The following is a 19,942-nucleotide window of genomic DNA, read 5'->3' as shown; positions in this document are numbered from 1 at the left end:
GTGGGGTCAGTAGTGAAGGTGGGGTCAGTAGTGAAGGTGGGGTCAGTATTGAAGGTGGGGTCAGTATTGAAGGTGGGGTCAGTATTGAAGGTGGGGTCAGTAGTGAAGGTGGGGTCAGTATTGAAGGTGGGGTCAGTATTGAAGGTGGGGTCAGTAGTGAAGGTGGGGTCAGTATTGAAGGTGGGGTCAGTCGTGAAGGTGGGGTCTGTATTGAAGGTGGGGTCAGTAGTGAAGGTGGGGTCAGTAGTGAAGGTGGGGTCAGTATTGAAGGTGGGGTCAGTAGTGAAGGTGGGGTCAGTAGTGAAGGTGGGGTCAGTAGTGAAGGTGGGGTCAGTAGTGAAGGTGGAGTCAGTAGTGAAGGTGGGGTCAGTAGTGAAGGTGGGGTCAGTATTGAAGGTGGAGTCAGTAGTGAAGGTGGGGTCAGTAGTGAAGGTGGGGTCAGTATTGAAGGTGGAGTCAGTCGTGAAGGTGGGGTCAGTAGTGAAGGTGGGGTCAGTAGCGAAGGTGGGGTCAGTAGCGAAGGTGGGGTCAGTAGTGAAGGTGGAGTCAGTAGTGAAGGTGGGGTCAGTAGTGAAGGTGGGGTCAGTAGTGAAGGTGGGGTCAGTAGTGAAGGTGGGGTCAGTATTGAAGGTGGGGTCAGTAGTGAAGGTGGGGTCAGTAGTGAAGGTGGGGTCAGTATTGAAGGTGGGGTCAGTATTGAAGGTGGGGTCAGTAGTGAAGGTGGGGTCAGTAGTGAAGGTGCGGTCAGTAGTGAAGGTGGGGTCAGTCGTGAAGGTGGAGTCAGTAGTGAAGGTGGGGTCAGTAGTGAAGGTGGGGTCAGTATTGAAGGTGGGGTCAGTAGTGAAGGTGGGGTCAGTAGTGAAGGTGGGTTCAGTAGTGAAGGTGGAGTCAGTAGTGAAGGTGGGGTCAGTAGTGAAGGTGGGGTCAGTAGTGAAGGTGCGGTCAGTAGTGAAGGTGGGGTCAGTAGTGAAGGTGGGGTCAGTAGTGAAGGTGGGGTCAGTAGTGAAGGTGCGGTCAGTAGTGAAGGTGGGGTCAGTAGTGAAGGTGCGGTCTGACCACGGCTCTATAGATTTTGATCACTACCTTCTCTCGTGTATATTCCACTATTCCACACTAGGCTATGTAGTTCAACTTTCTATTGGGTGTGCTGATTATAGAATCGTACAGCATAGAAGGGGACCCTTCGGCCCATCGTATCTTTGCCGGCTCTTTGAAAGAGCTATCCAATTGATCCCACTCCCCTGCTCTTTCCCCATAGCACACCAAAGTTTTCCTTCTCAAGTATTTATCCAATTCACTTTTGAAAGTTATTATTGAATCTGCTTCCATCATCCTTTCAGGCAGCGCATTCCAGATCATAACAACAAGATGGAAAGATTCTCCTTAATTACTCTATCAAAACCTTTTAAGGTTTTGAACACCTCTATCAAATCTCCCCTTAATCTTCCCTGCTCTAAGGAGAACAACCTCAGTTTCTCTAGTCTCTCCACGTAATTGAAGTCCTTCATCCCTGGTACCATTCTGGTAAATCTTCTCTGGGCCTTCCTAAAGTGTGGTGTCCAGAATTGGCCACAATACTCTAGCTGGGGCCTAACCACTGATTCACAAAGTTTTAGCATAACTTCTTGATGCGCTATCAATAACTCAAAAGACTGAGATTAAACGAGTAACTAACAGGCTTTTATTAACAAGAGAATGAAGGTGTGCCTCGAGTGGTCGACCAGTCCAGAATACAGAGGGACTGTGGAGCAGTCACCTTTATACCTGGACTCGTGGGAGGAGTCAGCCGAGACATGCACAGGCATGTACACAGTGGAATACAAACAGTGGCTTACCACACTTCTTTGCTGTTGTACTCTATGGGGTCAATTTTCCTGGGGCCGTCAGGCGGGGTTTCAGGCGTGTGGGGGGGGGGGGGAAATCCCGATTTCGGGGGTCCCGACACTATCCCGCCCAAAACCCGCCTCCACGTAAGTTTCAGGGGAGGCGGTACCCGCACTGGGACCCGCCGACCCGAGGCGGGAAGGGATTAGTGCCAATTAACTGCCTGTTAACAGGTAGTTAACAGGCAGTTTTTAGCCTAATCCCTATTTTGAGGGGTGTTGTGTGGGATTCCCGATGGCTCCAAACCACGCCAGGTTAGAGCAGTCGGGCCGTCGGGTTGAAGGACTTGGAGGGGTCGCGATGTCGGTGTTCAGGTGAGTGATGGGTGCATGAGTGCAAAGGTAAATGTGTTTGGTGTGTCTAAAGTGTGTAAAGAAGTTTAAATTACCTGTACTTACCTTAACAGCCTTTCCTCCTCTAGGTTTCGGGAGTCCATCACTCAGCCGGCACTGAAAGCAAAATGGCTGCGAGCTGTCAAAAGTGACAGCCTTCAGCTTTCAGTGCCGGTGAGAGTTCTAACTGAGTCTGTGTAGACGGACTCAGGTTAGAAGTCAGACTGTCAGTGTTTGACAGCTTCAAACAGCTGTGAAACACTGATATTTCATCTGTCAAGACCTCTTGGGTCAATCAAGGGAAAATCGCGTGGATTGGCCGAACGTCGATGTAGGCGGGACTAAAACCCGAAAGTTGTAGTCCCGCCTCCTTCCCGACAGCTTTATGAAAATCTACCCCAATGCCTCTATTTATAAAGCCAAGAATCCCGTCTGCCTTTTTAACAGCCTTCTCAACTTGTCCTGCCACCTTCAAAGACTTGTTTACATAAACCCCTATTGCTTATTTACTGTTATATCTACCAACCTTTGATTTCAATCCACCTGGGCGAGATCCTTTTTCAACTCATTGAAATCAGCCCTCCTCCAGTTGAATATTTTCACATTTGAGTTTTCCTTATCCTTTTCCATAACTACTCTAAACCTGATGACATTGTGATCACTCTTCCCCAAATGCTCTCCCGCTGAAACATGCTCCACTTGCCCCATTTCATTCCTCAGGTCTCGATCCGGCACGGCTTCCTTTCTTGTTGGGCTGGAAACATACTGACGAAGAAAATTCTCTTGTATACATTTCAGGAATTCCTCCCCATCTTTGCCCTTTACTATCCCAGCCTATAGTAGGATAATTGAAGTTCCCCATTATCACTACTCTGTGGCACATGGCACTGGGAAGAATCCAGAGGCTACTTACTACCTTTGAGGTCCTGCTCTTTAACTTCCTCCTTAGCTCCTGAATCTCTGTAAGACCCAAACCTCTTCTTACCTACGTCATTGGTTCGAACATGGACCACGGCTTCTGACTGCTCGACCCTCCGCAAAATGTTCTGCCCCCGTTCAGCGATGTTCTTTACCCTGACACCAAGGAGGCAACACGCCATGCGAGACTCAAGTCAGCAGTTGCCACAATAATTGTCACTTAGTCCGGGACCCACATACAGCTGATTGACTGCTAACTGCTACTGATTTGCAGTTTTAAAGTAAAAAAAAAACTAGGTTAAATTTCAGTTTGATAACAGCACATTATCTGTATATTCACTACAAATTCACATTGTCACTCTGTATAGCAAGCCATACCGTTTAGCCGATCCACCCAATAGTTGCTCTGTATTGGTTAGACATGTTTAAGAAAGAACTTGTATTTATTTATATAGCGTTTTTCATGACGTTACAAAAACGCTTTACAGCCAATGAAGTATTTTTGATGTGCAGTCAGTGTTGTAACGTAGAAAATGCGGCAGTTACTTTGCATCCAGCAAGCTCCCACAAACAGCAATGAAATAAATGACCAGAAAATCTGTTTTGGGTGTTGGCTGAGCGATAAATGCTGGGAGAACTCCGCTGCTCTTCTTTGAGTAGTGCCATGGGATCTTTTGCGTCCACCTGAGCGAGAGCAGTTTAATGTTTCGTCTGAACGACAGCACTTCTGATTGTGCAGGGCTCTCCTCAGTCGCAGCCGAGATAATGCACTCAATTCTCCGGAGTGGGACTTGAACCCGCAACCTCCTGCCCCAGAAGGCAAGCATGCTGCCCACTAAGTCACGGCAACCACTATGTTTAACGCTGAGATTAAGACTTCTAGGTTTTTTTCAGCTGTCTCCTTATCCATTTCAATATCATTCACGGAGTGCATATGTCACTTATTTTTCTTTCCGAATTGTAACACTTTACACTTGCCTGCATTAAATTTCATCTGCTATCGTTCCGTCTACTTAAAGATCTTGTCTAATACATTCTGTAATTTCTGAGCTGTCTCCTTCAATTCCACTGCCCCTCCCAGTTTGGTATCATCTGCAAATTGGGCCATTTTGCATTGCGATTCTGATCACAGATTTATCTTGTCCAGATGCAGCATGTTTAATGTAAATGAGTTTTTCCACAAGCAAAGACTTAGCCGCTGTGTCACTTCAATCTGACAACTGAAAGTAATAGTTTTGTGGAACAAATCAATTTTGATAAGACAAGCCAACTTTGATTGATTCTTCAGAATTCAGGATCCGTGGCAATGCGGCGGCACTATTAATTCAACCCATGAATGTGTACGGATATCTACCAGTAAAGATAAACAATATCATTAGGATCTGAATGATTTTCAGGATTCCTCGGGCTCTGGAATAGCATTGTGGGATACCAGCCTACAAATGTTTAATGCTTTCATCTACAATTCGTCGCTCCACTATTTTAGCAGAGGCATTAATAGGTCCAAAACAAACGGGTTAATGTCGCCAGAGAGCAATTTCAGGCCGACAAGCGATTGTATGCTAGCGATGGGGTCTTAAAGACGAAATTTTCTAACTGAAAGTATTCCCTTCAAAGATTGGGTATGCTGTCAATCATGATAGATGATAAATCCTTTACGGTTCGACATGACCTTTTCTAGTGGAAACAAAGGTGCAGCAAAAATCTAATGTCTTTTCTTTAATTAGAATCACTTCACATCTGAAAAACTCAAGCTGATGCAAAGACATTTATATTTTTAGAATATGCATCAATTGGCCTTTACAGTTCAGAGTGTCATTCATCTCGACTGTTTCTTTTTAAAGGAGAATATCCTGTTCTGCAAATGCTATTGCAGAAAGAACTATTTAATTGTAATTTATTCCTTTTTCTGAAAGAAAGACTTGCATTTCTATAGCATCTTTCACGACCACCGGACGTCCCAAAGCGCTTTACAGCCAATCAAGTACTTATTGAAGTGAGGTCACTGTTGTAATGTTGGAAACACGGCAGCCAATTAGTGCACAGCAAGCTCCCACAGACAACAATGTGAGATTGGCCAGGACACCGGGGAGAACTCCCCTGCTCTTCTTTGAAATAGTGGCGTGGGATCTTTTACATCCACCTGAGGGAGCAGACAGGACCTCGGTTTAACATCTCATCCGAAAGACGGCACCTCTGACAGTGCAGCGCTCCCTCAGTACTGCACTGGGAGTGTCAGCCTAGATTTTTGTGCTCGAGTCTCTTGAGTGGGACTCGAACCTTCTGACTCAGAGGCGAGGGGTGCAATCCACTGAGCCACGGCTGACAGTTTAGGATTTGAATTTTAAAAAGCACAGAAAGCTACTATTCAGCGCTTTAGCACACAAGCGTGATTGTTCAGCAAGGTGCAGGATGCATTCCATTAGTGTAGCAGCACCTGCTCCTATATACAGCAAATGGTCCGCTGGGACCAGCTGACTGTTGATGTGACTCCAGGTCAGCTGGTGGGCTCGAAGAAACGGTGCAGAGAATCTGTGAGAGCCATGAGTGGAAACAGAGACAACTCCCTTCAGTTACACAACAAAAGACTGCTTGTCTTATCTGAAAGACACTCAGCTCTGCTGTGGCAGGCAATAGCTGCTTCTGTCGCAAGAGCTTCCTCTCTCTCTCTCTCTCTCTCTCTCGCTCTCTCTCTTTTCTGTTCCATCCCCCCAAACAGAACACTTGCTTCCTCCCAGGATTCCTGCATTTCAGGAAACAAGAGGCACAGTGACACATACAGTCCAGCCGGCCACAACAGGAGAGCCAAACCACCCACTTGGTTACGTGCCCATGAAACTAGAGCAGCAGCACTCTGTCAGCTTGAAGCACCACAGGAACACAAATCTTTCCAATTAAATTTACTGACACATTAACATGTGACCTGTGATGACCTGAGACAGCACTGATCCAATTACAGATTACAGACAGTACAATGTGAAAAGCTTGCTTCAGATATTATACAAAGAGTCACAACGGCACAGGAGGCGGCCATTCGGCCCATCGAGTCCGTGCCGGCTCTCTGCAGAGCAATCCAATCAGTCCCATTCCCCCGCTCTATCCGCGTAGCCCCGTAAGTTTATTTCCCTCAAGTGCCTATCCAGTCTCCCCTTGAAAACAATGGGCAGGATTTTCATTGGGCCGTGAAGGCGGGATTGGAGGCGTGCGGGCGGTTAAAATCCCGAAATCGGGGGTCCCGACCCCATCCCATACCCAACCCGCATCCATGCCAGTTTCAAAGGAGGCGGGTACCCGCCCCGCACTGGGACCCGCCTCCACGAGGCGGGAAGGGGATTAGTGCCAATTAACTGCCTGTTAACAGGTAGTTAACAGGCAGTTTTTAGCCTAATCCCTATTTTTAATGTTGAAGTATGGGGTTCCCAACGGCTCCAAACCAAGCCAAGTTAGAGGAGGTGGACCGCCGGGATGAAGGGCTTGGAGGGGTCGAGATGTCCGGTGTTCAGGTGAGTGATGGGTGCATGAGTGCAAAAGTAAGTGTGTTTGGTGTGTGTAAAGTGTTTAAAGAAGTTTTACATACCTTTACTTACCTTTACAGCCTTCCTTCCCTCAGGTCTCGGGAGTCCCTCATCTCACCGGCACAGAAAGCAGAATGGCCGCAAGCTGTCAAAAATTGCAGCATTCAGCTTTCTGTTCCGGGGAGATCTCTAAATCAGCCTGAGAGGAAGGAATTAACTTAGTGTACAGATTGTCAGTGTTTGACAGCTTCAAACAGCTGTCGAACGCTGATATTTCATCTGTCAAAAGGTCTTGACAGATGAAATATCAATCTGTGACGTCACCTATTGCCGGGTGGCCCTTAATTGGCCTGCTGAGCCCGCTGGGCGGGTTCAACAAGGTCAATCAAGTCTAGATCGCGTGGGTTGGCTAGAACTCGATGGAGGCGGGACTACAACCCCGAAAGTTGTAGTCCCGCCTCCTACCCGACTCCTCAATGAAAATCCAGCCCATTGAGTCTCTCCGCCTCCACCACTTCCTAGAATTTATATGATAGATCTTTGACTTTATTGGACTTTTTTCTGCTCAAATACTGCCTCGATATTTCTACTGGACTGAAAGCTCACGAAATAATTTAATATCTATATAAAATTATAGTATATAATTTTTGTGATTATATGTATATAAAAGTATATTTTGCACTTCATTTAAACTATAGATTCTCAATTCACTAAAACATAAAGAAGCTAAAGTAGATTTGTATAAATTAGATTTTATGCTGAACTTTTTTTTGTTTGAAACACTACAAACGCCATCCCTAGTTTTTAAAGTATGGTACGTTTGCCTCGAAGTGATCCGGGTTTACCCGCGGCGGGTTTGTGGGTGGCCAAGTAACGCGCTCTGGAGAGGCGGGTCAGTGATTTTAATATGTTAATGAGGCTCCATTCCTCAGATTTTGGCAGCCATTTAAGTTTAACGGTTGCGGGCCGGGATTCCCAGGCCTCAGGTAACCCGGCAGCTGAAGGGAGGCGGGAGCTGCTGGATCCACCAGGGAAGGGCTTTTCCAGCACCGCTTGTGGGCCAGGAGCAGCAGGAGTGCTTCCCTTCCAGGCCACCCAAGCTAACCTGTCGCAATCTCTCTCCCCCCAATCTCTTTATCCACAGCCCCCTGAACCCAGCGATCTCTCTCCCCCCGCGATCTCTCTCCCCCTGTGATCTCTCTCCCCCTGTGATCTCTCTCCCCCTGTGATCTCTCTCCCCCCGCGATCTCTTTATCCACAGCCCCCTGAACCCAGCAATCTCTCTCCCCCCGCGATCTCTCTCCCCCCGCGATCTCTCTCCCCGTGATCTCTCTCCCCCTGCGATCTCTCTCCCCCCGCGATCTCTTTATCCACAGCCCCCTGAACCCAGCGATCTCTCTCCCCCTGCGATCTCTCTCCCCCCGCGATCTCTCTCCCCCCGCGATCTCTCTCCCCCTGTGATCTCTCTCCCCCTGCGATCTCGCTCTCCCCCCAATCTCTTTATCCACAGCCCCGAGCCCAGCGATCTCTCTCCCCCTGCGACCTCTCTCCCCCAGCGATCTCGCTCCCCCCGTGATCTCTCTCCCCCTGCGATCTCTTTATCCACAGCCCCCTGAGCCCCGCAATCTCTCTCTCTCCCGGGATCTCTCTCTCCCCCATGATCTCTCTCTCTCTCCCTCCACCCCGTGATCTCTCTCCCCCCCACGCTCTCTTTCCCCCCACCCCCCCCCCACAAACTCTCTCCCCCCCCCGGAATCTATCTCTCCCCGCAATCTCCTTCTCTCCCCCCGCGATCTCTCTCTCCCCCCGGGATCTCTCTCTCCCGGGATCTCTCTCTCTCTCCCGGGATCTCTCTCTCCCCCGCGATATCTCTCTCTCCCCCGCGATCTCTCTCTCTCCCCCGCGATCTCTCTCTCTCCCCCGCGATCTCTCTCTCTCCCCCGCGATCTCTCTCTCTCTCCCCCGCGATCTCTCTCTCTCCCCCGCGATCTCTCTCTCTCCCCCGCGATCTCTCTCTCTCCCCCGCGATCTCTCTCTCCCCCGCGATCTCTCTCTCGCCCCCGCGATCTCTCTCTCGCCCCCGCGATCTCTCTCTCTCCCCCGCGATCTCTCTCTCTCCCCCGCGATCTCTCTCTCTCCCCCGCGATCTCTCTCTCTCCCCCGCGATCTCTCTCTCTCCCCCGCGATCTCTCTCTCTCCCCCGCGATCTCTCTCTCTCCCCCGCGATCTCTCTCTCTCCCCCGCGATCTCTCTCTCTCCCCCGCGATCTCTCTCTCCCCCGCGATCTCTCTCTCCCCCGCGATCTCTCTCTCCCCCGGATCTCTCTTCCCCCGGATCTCTCTCCCCCCCCGCGATCTCTCTCCCCCCAGATCTCTCTCTCCCCCGCGATCTCTCTCTCCCCCATGATCTCTCTCTCACCCCGCCACCCGCAACTGCAAGCTCTCCAAACTCATCACAGCAGCAATCAGCACTCATTTCTATCCATGAGTGCCAGCTCAGATACATCCATGAGGAGGATGAAAATGAAGAGGAGGATGTTCAACCTGCCACCCAAATGGCCAGCTTCCACTGTCACTTAACTGAAGAACCAGGGGATAAAGACCTCACAAGGTTTGCTTTAAAAATAAAAAAGCTTTCCGAGTGCGGAAGCATGACACAGTCAATGGACACTCTGGTCACCAACTCACAACAACAGCTGACGGGCACTGCAGAGGAGTTCACAGGCTGCACTTGTCCAGGGACAATGGTCATATTCACCCTGGAATGTTGGACAGCTCCAGAGACCTCTGCAACGGAAAAAACCATCCCAAGAGGCTCCCAGTGATACCCAGCACAGAACCACTTCACCCGAACTCAGCCTGTAGAAGGTGTAGTCCATTACTTTCCACAGCTCAGTTATCAAATAGATTCACTAAATGGAAGCATGGTGACGCACAACAGTAGAGACACACACAGAATATTTGGTGGCAGCCCATTACAGGAAGGATATAAAAACAATGGAAAAGCTACAACATAGATTCACGAAGATGTTGCCTGGACTGGAGTTAGTTATGAAGAAAGACTTGAGCAGGTTGGTTTATTTTTTCCCCCAATAGAGCTAACAAGGTTAAGGGATGACCTAATAGAGGTCTTCATAGAGAGAGAGAATGAAAGAGAGAGAGAGAAAGAGAGAGAAAGAGAAAGAAAGAAAGAGAGAGAGAGAGAAAGAAAGAAAGAGAGAGAAGAGAGAAAGAAAGAGAGAGAAAGAGAGAGAGAAAGAAAGAGAGAAGAGAGAAAGAAAGAGAGAGAAAGAGAGAGAGGAAGAAAGAGAGAGAAAGAGAGAAAGAAAGAGAGAGAAAGAGAGAAAGAGAGAAGAGAGAAAGAAAGAGAGAGAGAAGAGAGAAAGAAAGAGAGAGAAAGAGAGAAAGAAAGAGAGAGAACGAGAGAGAGAACGAGAGAGAGAACGAGAGAGAGTGAGGGAGAGAGAAAGGGAGAGAGAAAGGGAGAGAGAAAGGGAGAAAGGGAGGGAGAAAGGGAGAGAGAAAGGAAGGAAGGAAGGAAGGAAGGACAGACAGACAGACAGCAGCCGTAGCCAGAGCCAAAAGCAACGGACAAGCGAATGATCCTCGCCATTCATTGCTCCAGCACCATCCTGCTCAGAGTAGGCTGAAGACGAGATGTAGCTTCCTGCATCAAGCCTTTTGACTCCAGTGTGAAACATTGGAGAATTAACACCTGGAGAACACATCTACAGAATAAGCCATTTCTTATAGAATCAGAGAATCACAGAATAGCACAGCACAGAAGGAGGCCATTTGGCCCATCGAGTCTGCCCCGGCTCTTTCGAAGAGCAATCCAGTTAGTCCCACTCTCCCGCTCTTTCCCCAGATCCCTGCAATTTTTTTCTCCTCCAAATATTTATCCAATTCCCTTTTGAAGGCTACTATTGAATCTGTATCCACCGCCCTATCAGGCAGCGCATTCCAAATCCTAACCACTCGCTGCGTAAAACATGTCGCCTCTGGTTCTTTTGCCAATCACCTTAAATCTGTGCCCTCTGGTTATCGACCCTTCAGCCATTGGAAACAGTTTCTCTTTATTTACTCGATCGAAACCCTTCATGATTTTGAATACTTCTATCAAGTCTCCTCTCAGCCTTCTCTGCTCCAAGGAGAACCACCCCAGTTTCTCCAGTCTATCCATATCTATAATATCTTCTGGATAACAAACCCGATGAGCATCTCCCACGTAGAGCCTCTGAACTGTAGGCCAATCTGGCAATGCTTCAATCGCTTATGCACTGGTCATTCAAAACTAACGATGGTACTGGTCGCTCAGAACTAACGATGCAGGAATGGGGTTACATCGGCGGTAACTCAGGGATGTGCGGCCGTGGCGATGAGCCACAAACAATGGACCATCTGCTCCGCTGTCACCTCCTGCCTTGAGTCCTGTAATGCTACTGACCTTGCTAAGTGCAATGACAATGCCAAGGCAAGTGCAGCTTTGTGGCAGGGAAGAGTGTGAAGATACGATATGGCAAATGAGAGGGCAATGAGAGGTCACCAGCTTCGGTGTCCCAGCAGAACTGAAGTTCGTATGTCAGCAGATTGATGTTGTCAATCTCAGAATTGGGTGCAATGCAGCAACTGAAGTGAAACTCCCCCCACCACCCCCCCACGCCCCCCCCCCCCCCAGGAGCAGGGAATTTCACACTCGAACTGCAGATCCCAGACTGGTGTACAAATGCAGACTTCTGCAGTTCGGGTAGAGTAAAGCAAGGACATGGCAAGTAAAAATGGAAATTTAAGCAACAATTTTTGAACAGTTTCCCTGCATGCAAGAAATATATTTAATTGGTCATAAATTCAATAAATTGTCATGTATGCATGTGTGACAGTATCATCATGGGCATGTCATGAAACAATAACGTCAATAGTCTTTACAGCAATTTAGATCCAGGAAATATAAACTGGCTTTCCAAACACATGGGGGGGTAATTTTGCCAATGGGGGCGCGTTGGAGGCGGGACGGCTGCTTGTCGGGTTTTAGTCCCGCCTCCATCGACTTCTGGCCAACCCACGCTATTTTCCCTTGATTGACCTTGTTAAGCCCGCCCAGTGGGCTCAGCAGGCCAATTAAGGGGAAGCCGGTTACAGAGAACGTCAACGTATGATGTTTCATCTGTCAAATTGTCATCGTTTGATAGCTCTGTGAAGCTGTCAAACACTGACATTCTCTGTTGTTTGATAAGTTCTTGTATTCAAGACCCATCAAACCTCTTTTGTGAGCAGAAATTAGATGGTTGTTGCATTGGAGAATGCAGCAGCCATTCTGTCATCTCTGCCGGTGAGATGCGAGACTCTCCGCATCCCCAACTGTTGAAGCCTGCAGGAAGAAACAAAGGTAAGTAAACATTTTCTAACACTTTTCACTCACCTCGCACACTTACCTCTCCACACTTGCACCCATCACTCACCTCCACAGCGCACTTTTGGACCCCTCCAACCCCCGCAGACCCACTGCTCGCCTCGGTGACCCTGGCGGGGTTTCCCGACATCAGGAAGCCCACGCCTCTGCTGGAAAAATGGGGATAATCCTCTTAACTCCCTGTTAACAGGCAGTTAAGTGGCTGTAATCCCCTTCCCGCCTCCAGGAGACGGGACCCGGCGCGGGTCGGCTACCCGCCTCCTGGGAAGATGGCACGGAGGCAGGTTGGGGGCGGGATGGGCACCCGCCCCCAGATTCTGCCATTTTGCCGGCAGTCCCACCTCCAAACCCGCCTCCCCAGGGATGGCAAAATCCAGCCCAAAGTGAACAGCTGCTACACCTCACCACCACCTCTCTTGACCCCTCCACTGTCTCTAAATCATCACACCTATTTCCGACATCCAGTACTGGATGAGCAGAAATTTCCTCCAACTAAGTATTGGGAAGACCGAAGCCACTGTCTTCAGTCCCCGCCACAAACTCCGCTCCCTAGACACCGACGCCATCCCTCTCCCGAGCATCTGTCTGAGGCTGAACCAGACTGTTTGCAACCTTGGTGTCATATTTGACTCCCGAGATGAGCTTCCGACATCCGCGCCATCACTAAGACCGCCTATTTCCATCTCCGTAACCTCGCCCGTCTCCGCCCTTGCCTCAGCTCATCCACTGCTGAAACCCTCATCCATGCCTTTGCTGCCTCTAGACTTGACTATTCCAACGCACTCCTGGCCGGGTTCTCATCTTCCACCCTTTGTAAACTTGAGGTCATCCAAAACTCGGCTTCTCGTGTCCTAACTCGCACCAAGTCCTGTTCACCCATCACCTCTGTGCTCGCTGGTCTACATTGGCTCCGGTTAAGCAACGCCTCGATTTTAAAATTCTCATCCTTGTTTCTAAATCCCTCCCTATCTCTGTAACCTCCTGCAGCCCTCCAAACATTTGAGATCTCTGCGCTCCTCTAATTCTGGCCTCTTGAGCATCCCTGATTTTAATCGCTCCACCATGGGTGGCCGTGCCTTCAGCTGCCGAGACCCTAAGCTCTGGAGTTTCCTCCCTAACCCTCCTTTAAGACGCTCCTTAAAACCTACCTCTTCCGCCCTAATATCTCCTTATGAGGCTCGGTGTCAAATTTTGTTTGATGACGCTCCTGTGCAGCGCCTTGGGACGTTTTACTACGTTGAAGGCGCTATATCAATAAAAGTTGTTGCTGTTGTTGGGATGAATTAGGTCTCAGTCACTTACTGCAGTGCGAAAGTGCCATTAGTTAATCGCAAAAAGAGTAAAAGGGGAAGTTAGAAAAATATTTTTACACAGGGATTGATTAGAATGTGTCATTCTCCAGCGCAAGCCATTGCAGCAGCAGAGTCCAGAAAGTCCTTTAAAAGGGCAATAGTGGCTTAAAAAATATCTTATAAAGGTGGAAGCGGGAGAGTGGGTTTAAATTGGGTGGCTCATGTGGAGAAAAGCATCAACGCAGACTTAATGGGCAGAACGAGCTGTTACATTGCTGTGATTCTATAATGCAAAATTCCCTTACCTGCTCCTTTACACAAGCTAAATGGTTTATTAAGTACATTTTGTACACAATTTAACGAGTTACGCACATTAAATAACCATGGCTCAGACTCACAAAGCTTTTGCTGATTTGGCAAAAGTAACGTTGCAGAAAACGTCATAAATCTGCATTTTTAGCAGCTCGGCATAAGCTGAGTGTCTGTTCTTTTCGCGAGCAAGACTGCAGCCACTTCACCACCGTTGCTTCAACTGATCTACAGTGGTCAGTTAATAGGTTTGGTATCCTTTCCTAACAACTAGTTACCCGACTAATAACAAACAAGTGATCACGTCACGTGTGTTGGAAACAAATGGGAATCAAACTCACCTGATATTCTTTACAAAGCAAGAGTGCTGAGGAGTGTCAAGATTTTCCTTGTACAGGAATCTCTTGTTTAAACAGCACCTAAATATCCGGAATTCTCTATTAACCGGCAAAATTCTCACTCCGAAAACAACACCTCAATAACCGGCAATGTTGCCAAGTCCGAGTCTCCCGCGGTGGCCGAGTTAGTCAGTGGGGGTAGTTCTCCAAACTGCCACTACTCGGCTTCTTGGCGCTGTCGGAAGTCGGAACACCTCAACAACAGGAGTCTGACTCTCCCGCGGTGTAGGTGAGTACCCAATTACTGTATACTGCACATTTCTTGATTTTTTAAATTTTTGTTTGTTAAAAATAGCCTCGGTAGATAACCCTCTCCGTCATCCAGAATTTTTAATCAACCGGCACCATCCCGGTCCCGTCGGTGCCGGATACCAAAGAGTTTCCTTGTATTCAACAGGTTTCTCGCCAGTTATATTACAAGGTGTCAGCCAGTGGCTCAGTGGCAGCACTCTCGTCTCCGAGTTAAAAGGTTGCCGGTTCAAGTCCCACTCCAGAGACCAGAGCACGAAATCTCGGCTGACGCTCCCGTGCAGTACTGAGGGAGTGCTGCTCTGTCAGAGGTGCCGTTTTTCATATGCGATTTTAAAATGAGGCCTCATCTGTCCTCTCAGGTGGGTGTAAAAGATCGATTTCAAAGCAGAGCATGAGAGTTCTCCTCAATCATTGACCAATGTTTATCCCTCAGCCGCCATCACTAAAACAAATGGTCAACTGGTCATTATCGCTTGGCTGTGTTTCATTGGCTGAAAAGTGCTTTGGGATGTCCTGAGGTTATGAAAGGCACAATAGAAATGCAAGTTCGCTCTTCTTTACACAGTTTGTTCAAATTTTGGAGTAACAATTTGCTTTCCTGGTAGTGCAGCCACACCCAGCACAGCCCAGTCACGCCGTCCAGCACTCACTGTTTCTATTAGTCCCATGACATAGGGTATCTCACCAGTTGGAAGGCTGTATAAACTGACCCCGTGGGTTTTGAAACAGATTTTTGCAGAAACTGAGTTGAATTCGATACCTTATGTGTAGCACTGGCACTGCCGTCAGTGAATGGTCTATTCGGGCACCGTTTCACCTATTCTATTTAAGGCACAAGTTACCATTTAACACCATTGAAAAAGTATTAAAATGTCCTGGTTCCTAAAATTTAAAAAACCTCTAGGAACAATTTACTACCTGAAGGAGTGAGACTCCACAGCTTCTGGACCATAAATCACGTCATTAACAGTGTCCTTGCGACACGAATTACCAGCCCTGAATGGTTGCGTCAAAATTAATTTGTATTAACGCCGTAAAAGCAGCAATTTGATGACAGAAAATGGGGCGGCTCATGGCGAGGTGGTGATGTTTTTCGGGTTTGGCCAGGGTAACGGCAGAGCAACGCAAGCCGGCCAATCTGTGGCGAATCGGAAGTCATGGCACATCTTTTCTCCGCCACAAATTGCTGTTTTTTTTTAACGCACCCATAATGACGGGCGCTGGGAACTCGCCGCTATTTATCCAGCAATATCTGGGCCTATGCAGAACTGCGTATTTTCTCAGAGCATTTTGTGCATTGCTTTGCTCTGGTCAGGGCAGCTGGGATCTGGACGGTGAAAATAAAAACCTACAAAAGGATGGAGGCAATGGGAGAGCATTCCTGGGATGGCAGGAATGACGTATGAGGAGAGATTGGGTCGATTGGGCTTGTACTCGCTGGAGTTTAGAAGAATGAGAGGGGATCTCATTGAAACTTATAAAATTCTGACAGGACTAGACAGACTAGATGCAGGAAGGATGTTCCCGATGGCCGGGGAGTCCAGAACCAGGGGACACAGTCTAAGGATAAGGGGTAAGCCATTTAGGACAGAGATGAGGAGGAATTTCTTCACCCAGAGAGTGGTGAACCTGTGGAATTCTCTACCACAGAAGGCAGTTGAGGCCAATTCATTAAATATATTCAAGAAGAAGTTAGATATATTTCTTAAGGCTAAAGGGATCAAGGGATATGGGGAGAAAGCAGGTACAGGGTACTGAATTTGGATGATCAGCCATGATCTAATTGAATGGCGGAGCAGGCTTGAGGGGCCGAATGGCCTACTCCTGCTCCTATCTTCTATGTTTCTATGTTTCTAAAAAGAAGCAAAAAAGTAAATAGTGAAAGAAAGGCAACAGCAAGCAAAGGGTCAGGAAAACTGCACGGGAAGAAGAAACAGAAGAGATATAAATTTCAGATTTAAAAGAATGACATGAATGAATGTATGCATAAAGGGAATAATGGAAACAGTTTAATTGGTTCATTTTTCTTGATCTGTCTTCACTTACTTGTAAAAATGAAACATGTATAGAAAAAACATAATTAGGAGATGGCAGCAGCGATAATAGGAGTGTAAGAAGACAGCATATAAATGGAACATTTTCTTGGCTACGTGACTCTCACATACGCATGCTCCCATTGTTAGTGTAAGAAAAACATTCAGATACAAACCTCTTGCTCCAAGTACAGGAAAAGTATATATTCTGTATAACACTAACATCAACAGGATATGCTTAAAAATATATGTATTATTACTGGTTTGGATTTCAGCACAGATCACAAATATCCTTCATTCTCAAATCACCGTATAGTGCAGCGATCCATTAGAATGGCAGGAAAACATGCAAATCTTTGCAACTTTACAGAGATGGTTTTCAAAAGGTTTCAAAATGTCTTTCATCAAAATTATTGGGTAAAAACCATTACTCTCAAATTGAACTTCATTGCAAAATTATAATCACTAAAATGGTCGTTACCTCAAGTACAGTATCAACGTTAATCCCAGGTTAGCTTTGTGTTGTTGGACTTTTGAGTTTTTAAGTTTAGCAAGCTAGAAACCTCTGTTAATACAATCACTTCACTTCATTGCAGATTCTGCTGGGAGTTGACAGCGACAAGAAAGTTAAAAGTTGATTTACTTACCCCACAGACAGCTAACAGTAAATCCGTATGTGCCCCAGCACATTTCTGCCTGTCCCAGACAGGTTGGTGGCTGGTTATTGGAGCCTTAGGTCTATGTGGGCCATTGATAAAGTCCTAAACATTCGTATTCCCAGAAATAAAAACGCTCCTTTCAATTTTCAATCCATACAGTGATCTGAGAATCCCAGCACTTTGAAGAAATGTTAGGAAGGAAGATGATGTATTGCTGATTAGGAGACCGTGGTCCATATGGTAGAAACCCTTCCACAAGATTCTGAGAAGTGTGAGGGACACCGAGCTGTAACCAGGAAACAGCTGCACTCGCTAGCTTGTTGAATCCTGCCATTCAGCACATTCAGAGCAGGAAGAGAAGGCCGGCCTTACACTGGAGTTGCTTGTTGAGTTTAACTGGCTCCGAGTCCCAATTGGACACGCAGGAAGAGCTGAGCCACAGCACAATCTGCTTAGGGTCAGGGACACAAGGATGCCTGCAGCAACCCCATTGTCTAAAGTGAAAGCAATTTCCTTATTTTAACAAATGACACAACCATTTGCATCCATGTAAAATGATGCGTGCAATTTCCTAACTGACCTGTTATTGTCCATATATTTGTGTATCAGGGATAAGAACTGAGCGTATACTAACAGAGTGTAACTACAATCAACTCCTAATAAAGATCAAGTGGGAAAAGCTTTTCCCCCATTTAGGACGGGTGAGGAGAATGGGGGGAAAATCAGGTGGTGCACTTCCCTTGCATGAAGCATCATGTCCCACCTGTTCTGCCCTATCGTGACTTTTGTAAATGTAGTATTTCTACTCCTTACCCCAGCTCTGTGATAACTCCTGCTTTAGAGAACTAATTGTGAGAATAAGTGGCAGTAACTCTTCCATCAACTAATTCATGTAGAGGACAGTTTTATGCCCCACACTCTGAGTTTTGAACAACATGTCCTTCTGAATATTCTTCTTCAAGTAAATGCGTCCAGTTTTATTTGAACTTTGTACCTTCAAAGTTAAACACAGATTCTAAGTTGGATAGAAGTGCCACAAGCCAATACTAAATTGGCAAAGATTGGGTGCATGCTCACAGTGAGACTGGTTTCTATCTTTTTACAAAGTCCCAAACTGTGCATGGGGCAGGCAGGGACTGGGAGTGAGACTATGGATGGGTTCTGATGCTTTCTTTATCGATGATGAAAATGTATTGAAAATATTAATCATTCCACATCAGACAAAACAGAAATCATTGAGGTTAGGAGACAGGCTTCCACTTACAAAGGCAGATATTTTCATAATTTCTGAACTGCCTACTCAAAAACCCAATCCATCAAAAACTGGACACATTGCAACCCGTAGACAAGGGGATATCTCCATAACTCAAATAGGTATTAAACACAAAGCTTTAAATTAAATCTAACTTAAAAGGTCAGCGCCCTATGGGTGCTGTTGCTTCAGATGCAGATAATAGTCGTTTCCCATCATCTTGACTTGAGACTCAATTTTTTTAAATTTGTTCACAGGATGTGGGTGTCGCGGGCAAAGCCAACATTTATTGCCCATTCCTAATTGCTTTTGAGAAGGTGCTGGTGGTGAGCTACCTTATACAACTGAGTGGCTTGCTGGCCCATTTCAGAGGGCAGTTAAGAGTCAACCACATTGCTGTGGGTCTGGAGTCACCTATAGGCCAGACCAGGTAAGGGCGGCAGATTTCCTACCCTAAAGGGCATTGGAGAACCAGATGGGTTTTTACGACAATCTGGTAGTTTCATGCTTTTTATTCCAGATTTATTTTGTTAATTGAATTTAAATTACCCAGCTGCTGTGGTGGGGTTTGAACTCATGGGCGCGATCTTGCCAGCCCTGGGGAGGCGGGTTTGGAGGCGGTAAAATGGAGGGAAAATTGTAGAATCTGGGGGCGGGTACCCATCCCGCCCCCAACCCGCATCTGTGCCATCTTCCCAGGAGGTGACTAGCCGACCCGCGCCGGGTCCCGTCTCCTGGAGGTGGGAAAGGGATTACAGCCACTTAACTGCCTGTTAACAGGTGGTTAATGGGCAGTTAAGAGGATTATCCCCATTTTTCCAGCAGAGGCGCGGGCTTCCCGACGTCGGGGTCACCGAGGCGAGCAGTGGGCCTGCGAGGGTCGGAGGGGTCCAAAAGTGCGCTGTGGAGGTAAGTGATGGGTGCAAGTGTGGAGAGGTGAGTATGTGAGGTGAGTGGAAAGTGTTTCCTTACCTTTGTTTCTTCCTGCAAGCTTCAACAGTTGGGGATGCGGAGAGTCTCGCATCTCACCGGCAGAGATGACAGAATGGCGGCTGCATTCTCTGATGCAACAACCATCTAATTTCTGCTCACAAAAGAGGTTTGATGAGTCTTGAACACAAGGACTCATCAAACTACAGAGAATGTCAGTGTTTGACAGCTTCACAGAGCTGTCAAACAATGACAATTCATCTGTCAAAAATTTTTGACAGGTGAAACGTCAAATGCTGACGTTCTCTGTAACTGGCTTCCCCTTCATTGGCCTGCTGAGCCCGCTGGGCGGGCTTAACAAGGTCAATCAAGGGAAAATAGCGTGGGTTGGCCACAAGTCGATGGAGGCGGGACTAAAACCCAACAAGCAGCAGTCCCGCCTCCAATGCGCCCCATTGACAAAATCACCCCCATGTCTCTGGATCATTAGTCCAGGCCCATTTACTAGTCCAGTAACATAACCACTCTGCTAACCTACCCTCACATAAAATAGCACGTAAGGAGATGTCCATTTTACACTCTATATGCACAGTATATATTATATCTATAGAAAATATTCTTATTAAAAATCTTATGTAGGGTGTGCATTTAAATCTGCTAAGTAAACACTCCCAGTGAGAATTATAATGTTAAAATGTGAACACTTACCTGTTAAATTTACCCAGCACTAATACCTCTAACATCACTAGGCAGCTCTGT

The 19,942-nt window shown here is 47.2% G+C and overlaps 1 protein-coding gene across 6 annotated transcripts in view; it reads right to left on the bottom strand.

Moving 5' to 3' along the window:
* The window catches only part of LOC147103421 (tyrosine-protein kinase Fyn-like), a 363,535-nt gene that overhangs the window by 114,276 nt on the left and 229,317 nt on the right, over positions 1-19,942 (bottom strand). For 2 of the 6 annotated variants that reach the window (XM_085962992.1, XM_085962993.1), the window contains exon 1: positions 16,990-17,328. The exons of the other annotated variants lie outside the window; for them this stretch is intronic. In XM_085962992.1, coding sequence (XP_085819118.1) covers positions 16,990-17,032 — 43 coding nt within the window. In that variant the 5' untranslated portion in view covers positions 17,033-17,328. Of the gene's footprint in view, positions 1-16,989; positions 17,329-19,942 lie in introns of those variants that run through there. 6 annotated transcript variants of the gene reach the window in all.

This window comes from Somniosus microcephalus, chromosome 20 (genome assembly GCF_052327205.1).
Source record: "Somniosus microcephalus isolate GS21.2 chromosome 20, FLI_Smic_1.0, whole genome shotgun sequence".
NCBI lineage: Eukaryota > Metazoa > Chordata > Chondrichthyes > Squaliformes > Somniosidae > Somniosus > Somniosus microcephalus.
This window is presented reverse-complemented; position numbering and strand designations above follow the sequence as displayed.